This window comes from Acanthisitta chloris, unplaced genomic scaffold, assembly GCF_000695815.1.
Source record: "Acanthisitta chloris isolate BGI_N310 unplaced genomic scaffold, ASM69581v1 scaffold31098, whole genome shotgun sequence".
Classification (NCBI taxonomy): Eukaryota; Metazoa; Chordata; class Aves; order Passeriformes; family Acanthisittidae; genus Acanthisitta; species Acanthisitta chloris.
The window spans coordinates 1-11,223 of record NW_008686981.1 but is presented as its reverse complement, the minus strand read 5'-3'; the positions used below and the strand labels follow the sequence as shown (position 1 = coordinate 11,223).

The 11,223-nt window shown below is 36.8% G+C and overlaps 1 protein-coding gene across 1 annotated transcript in view; it reads right to left on the bottom strand.

The window, feature by feature from the left end:
- LOC103807674 (von Willebrand factor A domain-containing protein 8-like) overlaps window positions 1-10,946 on the bottom strand; it is a gene marked incomplete at both ends in the record, with an annotated part of 15,551 nt that extends 4,605 nt beyond the window's left edge. The window contains 3 exons of the mRNA XM_009080415.1: window positions 2,342-2,419; window positions 2,731-2,899; window positions 10,843-10,946. Of these exons, the coding sequence (XP_009078663.1) occupies window positions 2,342-2,419; window positions 2,731-2,899; window positions 10,843-10,946 (351 nt within the window). The remainder of the gene's footprint in view (window positions 1-2,341; window positions 2,420-2,730; window positions 2,900-10,842) is intronic.
- Window positions 10,947-11,223: the final 277 nt, after the last annotated feature.

The following is an 11,223-nucleotide window of genomic DNA, read 5'->3' as shown; positions in this document are numbered from 1 at the left end:
GCAGGAAACACACAACAATGAGCATGATCTGATAAATCGCACCATGCTTTGTCTGGGTCAAGTGAAATATTTTAATGAGGTAATTTCAAAATGCTTTGTTTGGGTTCATGTAAATGATTTTGAACTGCATTACAATTACCTTAATATATAATGGTGTAGTTAGAAAAAGAATCTTGAAATTTGACATCCAGAGGAAAAGATAGAGAAAAGCAACACTTCATGAATTTCAGGGCATTTTTGCCCCCCTACTAATTTTTAAGCATGTGAAATGTTTTAACATCAATACTTTCTCCTGAAAAACTGCAGTTTTGACAAAAAGGCATTTATATTTAAAAAAACTAACTGCAAAGATTACTACTCCTGCTCCTCGTGCATTCACTGACAGAAGGTTGTGAAGCATCTTCTGAACAACTGTAGTTTACCACCCAGCATTGTGGACACTGTGAAGTAAATGATGGCACTTCAGATGACCTACTCAGCCATGTGTGAACCAAGAGCAAGGGAGAGGGGCAAGTGCTGTATCCTTGCTATTCCTACCCACTAGCTGGAACCCTCAATACCTTTGGAGACTATATTCTCTTTCCAAAAGTAACTAAAACAGCTGAAAGGTTCCCAAGTAGAGTAAGATTTGGCAGGTAAGCAATACTCTTAAGTCACAAGCTATGAAACAGCACTGATGGAGAAAAGCAGCTGGGCATATGAAATGAGGGAGTGTATTTCTTACATTGTGCCATCTCGATTAGGTCCAATCTCTAGGGATGCATGCATTTCAAATTCTAAAGAACATATTGCATCAGATCCTGTACTGAAATAAATAAGCATAGAGGACAGGACCACTGAGGAAAAGCTGTATCACATCTTCTGAATATTTGCAACTGGTAGTTAAAAGTTTTGGGAACAAAATTTCCTTCTCTCTCTCCCCTAGGTTGCTTTTTATTCTTTTTATATTGAACAACTGTAAACTCAAAATTGGGTTAGTGACAGTCATTGTAATACATATCTATGAAGCATCTTGATTGTGGTCTCTAGATTCTGTTGTAAATCAAGCAAACAATTACAATGATGCAGACAACGCCCACAGAGCGAACAGTCTACAGGTATTCTTCTATTGTTAACAAAATCACTGTAAACAATGGTTAATATTTCAGGATAATCTCTGGCAGAGGCTTATTTACTTAGACAACTCTATAAATAGCCTTACATACCTCAGGCACATATTTCAGCTCACCACACAGGTGCACTATTCCCAACATGTCTCATGTCACTGCTGATCTACAAGAATCCTCCCTCAAACTATACTGTGACTCACTTCTCATCCAACATCATCTAATTCATTTAGATATTTCACAATTCTATAGATATCCACATATTTGGAAAGGAATTTTGTAATGCTCTATTCAGGTATGATATGTCTCCAAGTATGTCAAAACCAGTGCATTCATACATCAGAGGTAGGAAGCTAAATAGATAATAATAACAACGTTGTCCCAAAGGTATACCTACAAGTCAATCTTTTTGCTTACTTCTTTGAAGCTCAAAAGAGCATAACAGGCTCTTTCAGCTGCTTAAATAGTAATACTGTAAAAACTGTAACCCATGCTAAAATCATGAAAACTAAGGACAATGGATTACATTTGCACACCAGTTAAACTGTAAGATTCCACTAAAAATGCTTTACATTTTAGTTACAACGAAAACAGGCAGTGTTTTAGTTGCTATACCAGTAATTTCTTTTTCTTTTTGCCATGATTTAACCATATCTTTTTAAAGAATTTTGTGGTCATTTTGTCACCAGAACTTATTTTTCTTGACATGACTTCTTTAATAGAATAGCCTTTAGCAGTAAAGCAGACAGGAGTTCTGGAGCTTTCCCCTTTCTGAGTCTTTGCTGCTGCCCATTGGCATTTTATAACAACTAGGTAGCTCCTACTGCCCAAAAAGCCCCAATAATTTTAGCTATCAATTTTCTAATTACTAAAGCAAAGAAATCAACAAATATTTGGGGACACATGATTACATCAATACCTATTCAAAAGAAACCTCAGCATGTTTCACTGTGAGCCACATACCTAAACTCATCAACAAGTTGTATACCCTTCTTGATACTCTGGGATTTTGGCAAATTCCTAAAAGCTTTACTTATGCAGGTTCTAAATACATACATCACAAATCAAAACAGTTCAGTGCAGTAATTCCCAGCAATAATTTTCTGGGGCTGGTTTTCCAATCCACCAGCCTTTGAAATACCAGTCCAGCTTAGCATGCTTCACCCAGCCTTTGTTAAAACAGACACAGTAGGAGAAAGGAAATTAAAGAAGGAAAAACAAAAAACAGTGCTCACTGTGGCATCATTTGTCTCCCGAAGCTTGTGTGTTAATGACAACAACTGCTCCACAGCAGCACTGGGTACATTTGGAATCTGCTTGAAACAAAACCTGCATTAATCATACGGCAAGACATGCACGTTCCACATACAGTTACATCCAGATGCAGTGAGCATACAGTTGCCACAGCTGCTTTATGACAAACAGTATTTTTTTTATTTACAGCATCATTTACTATCATGACGAGAATGATACCATTAAAGTATAAGCAGATATGCTGCTTTATTAAACTCTGAAAATTAACTTATTTATGCTACACTGAAGCAGCAATGTATTTTTTATGTAGCAAATAATCCTGTTCAGTAAGCGACAGTCAGTAAGTGCCTAAAATACTGAACGTACTTACCATTTCTTTAATAATTTCAATTTCTTCACTCTTGCTTAAAGATCGAACATTATGAAAAAGAAACAGTGTCAAAAACTCTGGACCCAGCCACTGTTGGGTACTACTTCCAATGACAGGAGGTTCTGCTAAGACCACTATTCTGAAGGAAGGATGGATAGGAAAGATCGACCTGCAGAAAAAGAGTTTAGAAATGCATTACCTGGCTTAAAGCAGTGGATATCAAATTTAACTTTTACAATAGATGAAAAAAAGGTAAATCATTGTACCAAATCATATTTCAGTAAATTCAGATCATTTGCAATGCAACTGTGTTTTTTTTAAAAGAAGACAAAAGCTGCATAATGTGCAATGTCACTTGCAGTTTTATAAATGTGCACATTTTTTATGCTCAGAAAGGTACCCAAGTCTCGGCAACAGGACCTGCATGCCTCAAGATGGACAAATACCACCAATGAAGCCACAGGCTACTGCGTTGTATGTATGAAATAGACATATCTTACTCATCTGATGGACTTTTACAAGTGCTTTACCTAAAGCACGGTGTCTCACAGGCAAAACAAGGAGAAAGAAACACCTACCAGAGCTGCAGTAATGAGTAACCTCTTTAATCAATTAGACTGACAGAAAGGATGACACTAAAGGTTGGCCTAGATACCATGAAGAGCTGAATTTAGTAACAGTTTAGGAACATTCTCCACAGACATGCTCTGTGTGGTCCCTGAAAAATCACATAGACTTCTAGCATGAGATTAATATGCCTAACTTCATAATACTCCTGAAATTTATGCTTCAAAGACCAAACCAATCACCTCACCCCTGGCTCATTTTAGAGTCATCATGAGGAGACAGGTCCCTCCAACAGATTAAGACTTAGAACAACTTGAGAATTGCCATCCTAGGTCCATAAATCTATCCATCTTGCTATAGGTTCCATCTCTCATTATGACAGCTGGAGATACTCCTTGGGGAAAGCACAAAACTCTAGCCACTACTATTCTGTCCCCTTGAAACTCTTCCAACACCCACAACCAAAGACATCGAAGGGTAGATCTCTATTTGCTTCAATGTCTGTTTACTGACAAATTTGTCTAATCCCTTTCTGAAATTCTTCATCCGATTTGCCTTCACAACTTTATGTGACAACACATGCACTGTTCCTGGCTGTAGAAGGTACTTTTATAATAATTTTTTTAAAAAATCATTATGGAACTGACCTGCTAGCTTCAGTCAGTGTCCCTCAAGTCTCACTGAAGGATTTGGTGACTAACAGTCTCTTAGACACCTGCCTGTTTGATTTCACTGAAGATAATGGAAGCTTACAACACAAACCTAAATATACAACTTTTAGATGTGTGTGTTAGGGCACTAAAAGACCACTGCCTTGGATTTTGCTATCTTTGCCTTCTTCACATCTTATGCATCCCTTATCTATGTAATATTATCACCTCCTCTAACTGGGAATTCATTGGTATTCATCAATCAGCACAATTGCATGATCTCTATAAGCAGCAGAAATAATAGATTTACACAACAGGTACAAAAGCCAGTCAAATTGTGCAAGGCTATTTTCAACAATCAATTTGACAGTGCTCTTATCAAAACAGATGATGTTCATTTGGAAAAAGCAAGTGAAATTTAATTAGACAACTTATATTGCTATTATCATGTCATTTTCAGTACAAATGAGTGAAGACATAAATTAACAAATCTACTACATCGTTGGCTCATCTGTTCATCACAACAGTAAACTTGTGATACAACAGAATGATCACAGCAGTCTCTTGTATCAAAGCAAACAAAGGCAATGGCATAAGTTACTCTCAGCTGAAAGTCATAAGCCTAGAAGCTACTCCCTGATTGATAAAAATAGAAATAGATGTCTGAAAACACCACATTAAAGAGGAACCAATGGGAATGTCACTGTCACTAAGCATAAAAGAAGGCCAGGGAACATTAGCCAACCTTATTACAGAAGAAACATTTCCTAGATAGGATAAATACATATACTTTCAGACTTGCCTCCTCCTACATTCCTAAGAAGAAAAACAACCCTCCTCCAGAAATCCATCAAATTCTGGTCCTTCTGCAACACCACAAGAGAACATGAGAAGCAGTCAGCTTTGGTGGTAAAGGAATCACATTTCTTTTGTACCAACTCCTTTTCACTGCCTAACTCACAGGGCATGGTGGGGACAGCCAGGGAGGGCATGGAAACCAGTGGGAGGAGAGGAGATGCAAAATCAGGGCAAGCTAACTTGGTGATATCAGCTAAATTCACTGACATACTCCCTAGACTTGGACATATGACAACATCACTGCTGTAGGTTTCCAGTTTGTAAACATGAATAAAACTATCTGGCTACTTCAAAAGCCTATTGTTTGGACTGATGTTTGCAATGTCGAAAATGTCAAGCCAAGTGTATTATTAAAACAAATGCCACAAATGACCCCATCCTGCAGCACTCGGAAAGTTCCAGCTTCTATCAGCACAACTAAAGAGCTTCAAAGTTATTCCATCACATTATAGGGCAACTCTCTAAAGGAATATAATATGGAGAGCTCCTACATGGAGCTGTACTATATAATAAATTCTTGACATGACAAGAAATCCTATGTTTTTTTGCAGATGAAGGCCAAGTAAGTTTATCTTGTTAAAAACTTGCTATCTTTTAAATTAACGAGCCTCAAACACAGTGGGAAGATCTGGTTTTAATTGATTCATGCAAACAGTCTCTATCCTCTCTATTAAATGTTTACTGACAACACAGGCAGCAGAGCACTATCCTAATAAAATGAATGTCCTTCTTTTGACATCGCTGTGTAATTCCAACCAAGGATTACCACCACTGCTCTCAAGAGAAAGATCAGAACACAGTGTGGTCAGGATAATTTAAGGGAAAGATTCTCTTCTTATTTACACATGATTCTGAGCAATTGAAGCTTCCCCTAAAAAAAAATAAATTAAAATGCAGAACAGCATTTCTAATGACATTTTGAAAACCAAACTATTTTTGGCTGTCTCTTCTTGTAATGTGATTTAATAAAACTCATTTTTTACTAAATTTTATGAGTTGGGAATTGTTATAATACTAGGACCACAATGACCTATTGTAATTTTCTTGCCATATTTCTTACATTTCACCACAGTCTAAAATTAACAGATTACTTTATCTTAAAATTAACTAAACTGGAAAAAAAAGCAACACCCTCAACAACAAATGAAGCAAAAGCTAAAAAACATAGGGAATTAAAAATTCTATTGCTTGATAAATTCACTTTCTGCCACACTTATATTTGTCTCGTCTACCACATGTTCCCTTTCAACCTAATCACGTGGCAAATAATCCACTGTCTGCAAGGCATGAAAACCACCTATGCATTATGAGTTACTTCTTTTGGCTTTTGAACTGTCCTATTATATACCTACTTCTAGATTTGCCTAGAATAGTTGTGTTTCTGCTCACCACACCAAGGACTTAGCATCTGTGTGTGTGTTGTGGAAAGCATATCCACGCAAACAGGTTAATATAAATCATGAGACAAATGAACACTTCACTGCTTGTCTGGTAAAGGCTGTGTGCTACCTTTACAGTATCTGTCTCAGTGAAGTAATGGATGATTACAGAAGAAATTCTATAACTTGGATATGCACAGTACTTGAACACACTTTCTCTTGATCTCTGAACCTGTTCAGGGAAATGAATCATACAATCATTAAATGAATAAGGTATGAGCAGCTATAATTTCCTTCTTTGCAAAATGTCTTTAAGGACCATCTGTCACTTTCTCAGGGGCAGTTTTTTTTCTTCTCCTCAAACTCAGAAACAAGAACTCTTAGTTTCCTCAGTGAGTGAATGTCATCTTACTACAACTGTTTGCTAACTTAATTCCACAGCCAAACTGGTATAACAAAGAATAGAGGAAAAAGTACTCTGTGACCACTACTAGTTACCTTATAGCTTACAGGCTTTCAGCAGGCCAAGGAGTATCCCAAAATGTCACAAGGTCTTAAGGTTTCTATCCCTTACTAAAAGAAGATAGTAAGAAATGTAAACCCCTTCACTCTCTTCTCCTTTATTCTACTACACATATGAGTATTCTGACTATTGAAGCACTAAAAATTTAAAGGCACTAAGATGGTGGGAAAATATTACATTTGTTTTACTATGAAGTATTTTCCTATATATAGGAGCATGAAAGCTTAGTACAAAATCTGCTGTGCTTGTCTGAAGAAGAAATCTCATAAAATGCCCCCATTAGTATCCCAATTTTTTACCTTAGAAATGAAAAAAATCTCTAGGTGTGTCAAATCTTTTTAAAAACATAGAAAAAAAAAGTCTGCAGAACTTTTAACTCATTGGTTAGGAATGGTAATTCTTGTCTCTCAAACAGATTTCAACAGAAATTCTGTTTTAAAATTCCATTCACAAAGTACTGAGTCCAAGTAGTCTACTAAAAATCATTATCAGTTGTTCTTTTCCATCATGAAAGACATTTTTTGGTTCAGGTAACTTAAACTAGCATCTGCCCACCTCACCAGTGAGTCTTAAATTAAGGGGACAGAGAGTAATGGCGTGATGTTTTGTATTTATGAATGATTAGAAGTAGCACAGAAGAAAGAAACTGCAAACTGTATTACAAATAGTCACTACAATCAAGAACACTCACGCACCACAAAGCTGGGCTGAACGGGGGCAGGGGGAAGAGGTTTGTACTCCATCTTCTCAGTCTCTCCGACACATGGCAGTAAGGTATCAGTTCTCTACAAGAACTATTTTCCAATATCCAGCTATTGCTTTTTCTGAAACCCTGAAGATGGTCTTGACCTCTCCTAATCTAATGATTTCCTAATGAAGCTTTTGACTTCCTTCTTTCAAATTCTAGACTTCCAGAATTTTTTTTTACTCCTCTTCATCTTTTATCTCCTTTGTTTATGACTATTTTCAGCTGCTTCATTTAGGTCCTCTCTAACTGCTTACATGTTTAAAACTCAGTCATGCATTTCTAGTAAATCATTTCAGTATGTTTTTTCCTTTTCCTCTGCTTCTCTTAAGAACTACATTAGTACATTATATCAGGTAGATAATAAAGAGGTTAAAAACCAAATAAAAAGTTACTTTTCTAGCTTCGTATGCATCCTATGTACCATATTGATTCCCAATGCACAAATGAGGAGGCTGAATGAGTGGGACTTAAAAGTCAGAAAAATCTCCGGATTCAAACAAGACTTGAAATCATTTTCCACAGGGAACTCCCTAACTAGAAAATGAACAGTAGAATTAATGTGTCACTCAAACAACCCAGATTCAGTCCCAGCAGAACTGAGAATGACATCATATATACCGAAGACCTGGCAAAGAGCAATTGTACTGAAATTACTTTAGTCAGATCGAGTAAGTCAGGATAAGTAAAGCTCTCTTTTCATCTTACTCTAACATCCAAAGTACAGCTAAGGCCACTAGCCACAGTTACTGACATGCAGCAAGAGAGCCAACATTTTTCATCAATATGGAAAGTATTTCCCAGTTGTGATTTAGGTAAGAATTTGTCCAGTTAATCTGCTAGTAAATTCATGGTACAACACATTCTATGTAACTTCTCCACAAGATAACATACTGCAGGCAAAGGACTGATGGTAAGCACAGTCATGTTTTCCTAGTGTGTGAGTAAATCAGCTTACAGTACCTCAGATATCATTTGATGAGAAGATTTTTAGAGAAAAGGGTTAATTCTGCAGCATTCTGCAACACTGGAAGGTACTGAGGCTTGCAGTGACAGGTAACTATTGCTGAAAAGGATGAGCAGCAAGGAGGAATGCAGTCCTGGAGTGAAAGAGGAGCTACTGATATCTTGTCCTGGAGCCAGTGAAAGGTAGCAATGTTTTCAGAATATGGAAGGCACCAAAACCAGAGCAAGGTCCAGAAACACGCTCAGTTCCTCAAGGGCTGATGAGAACAGTCCCCTCTCTCCAGAGGAGTGGTCCAGTGATGCCCAAGAAGCTGTTAGGCATTTGCAAAATTTTAGCCTGGCTTTTTTCAAATAAGTCAGTACAAGAGGATTCTGAGCACAACGGACTTCAGATAATTTGGTACCAAGAATTTTCTTCTGTATCCAAGATAGTGCTAGATGGTCACACTAAGCTTCCAGATGCAAGAATGTCTACGCACTGGACTGCTGGTTTTTAAGACCAAGTACTAATCAGAAAGGTAATCTGAGACAACAGACACCTCTCACTTATGGATCAGACGGTGAAAGCTCACTGTCAGTCAAACAGATAATTAGGAGCCTAGCAACTCACAAAACACTATGTTGCAAAATATTAAGGTAGCCAGGTAAAAGCAATCTGAAGGGGGATAGCCTTTCAAGGAAAGCCAAAAAGAAAAAACAAACCAAAAAAAACCCCAATAAACGTTTGTAGCCTCCAAAGTAGCCAAAACCAATGCACAATTAGCACTGAACAATGGAACCAAAAGGTCACCCAATGAAACTGAAAGGAAGGAAAGTAGATACAGAGGTGACACAGTAAGGAGAAAGGTCTGCAGAACAATTGTTAAGTAAGACAGCTTGGACAGTTCTCATGGTCTGATAGATAATTACGGTTAAAGGGAGTCCACTGCCAAAACAGCCATAGTTAGAATCCAGATTTAAAGCTCTATTCCTGTAAGAGAGATTTGATCCAGTAAGAGGGGCAGTACTGAAGATGAATGTGTGATGAATTGTTTAGGTTTTTGGAATATATTGGCAATTAACTAAATGGCACTAGGCAGTAAGGAAAACAGCACAGCCACTACCATTCTGCCTGAAAGCACCTTGGACAAGACCACGAACACAGAGCAGGGAGGAGAATCACACAATAAATATATTTCGAAGTACGAAGTCCAATGCAGAGTTAGGATACCATCCCAGATGGGAGTTTCTCTGCTACTCTTTTTAAAGTCTGTGTTTAAAATCCTGATAAACAGAACACTTCCCTGATACACAGTTCCTCACTCAAATAAAACAAATGCAGGAAATCACCATCTAACTAGGTGCATGGCCTCAGCAGAGTGTATAGAACTTGCAACAAGTAGGCATAGATTACAACATACCTACAAAAAACCAGAAGACTTAAAATGAAGTTTTGGGGTTTTGTTGGTTTGTCGGGGGGGGGGTTGCCTTATTTTTTTTAAAACCCACGGTATTTTGAACAAAAAAAGGAACCAGAAATAAGAAAACAACTAGGCAGTGAAAGAAAAACAGCTTTTCTAGAGGGTGGACTATGAAGAAGGTCAAAGAAAAATCTTGGATTCGGTGAGACAATTGAGATAAACCAGGTGGCACATCATGAATGCATCCCTACCATAACTGATCAGGACTCTTCAAAGACTGGGCACATGCACACCCTGCAGTATAAATATGAGCATGGACACCTGACATAAAACTTGAATTGTTTTTTCAGAGGGTAAATCCATTTCAGAATCATAATATTTTTAGCTCCTTATATATTACTGAATTTATAATGCATTTTTTTTGACATGCACTCAACAATATCTCTCCCATTAACTCAAATTGGTCAGCAGTGTTTGACTATCTACCAAGAAATGCTTCAGAGGACTAGAAAACATTTCTATCTGTGGAATGTTCCTAGCAGACAAGTGGAAGTGAAGCAACAAAAAGAATAAGCATAATGGGCCCCAACCCATCCTTAGGATTTCCTGCTCCATATTAGTTGTAAATTAAATACCAGCTTTCTAGCTAATGAGGCAAAAGAATGTATCAAGTAAAATTTAACTTCAATTTACCTTTATTTTTCAAGACTTTTAATAAAATGCTCCAAAATTGAATACTATCTAGCTTTATATCTATTTTCATATGTACTTATAATCTCTCTTCAGTTTCTAACTCCTTCTCTTAAAGGATATTGAATGTTTTCCTTTAGTTCAAGCACTTTAAACAGGATATAATTTTCCCATGCCACAAAAAGAGCTCACAAGGAAACTGATGTTTAAAAGATGATTCTCTTAGTGATTAGAAGGCATTGATTTAATAGAAAAGCATTTTGCAATTTTTATTTTAAAAAAATTTAAAAAATAAAATTCTGTTTGCATTCTATAGTCATAGCTGACACTTTACCTTTCCTGTAGTTTTTCATCAGAGAGCTGTAATTCTTCTTTTAAGTTTCGGTATCTATCTTCTCTTAACAATCTGGTGCCATCATACAGAGTCAGTTCAGTTCTCTGTCATGTATTAGTCTGAAAATAAAGAAGAAGCTCTGTCTAGACTTTGATTAATTTTTAAAGTACTTACAACAACTAAGTTTTTTTTCAAACACTGTATTAGTCAACATGGGTCACAGTAAAAAGAAAAACTTAGACAGAGATGGTTGTGCATAAAAGCCATGAAACAGCTGTTTTATTAGGCTTGTACCAAGTAATATACTTGTCTTTTGTTTCTTGAAGTGGTATCTTTCAGCTGGATTTAATGACTAACATACAGCTATATTATATATATATA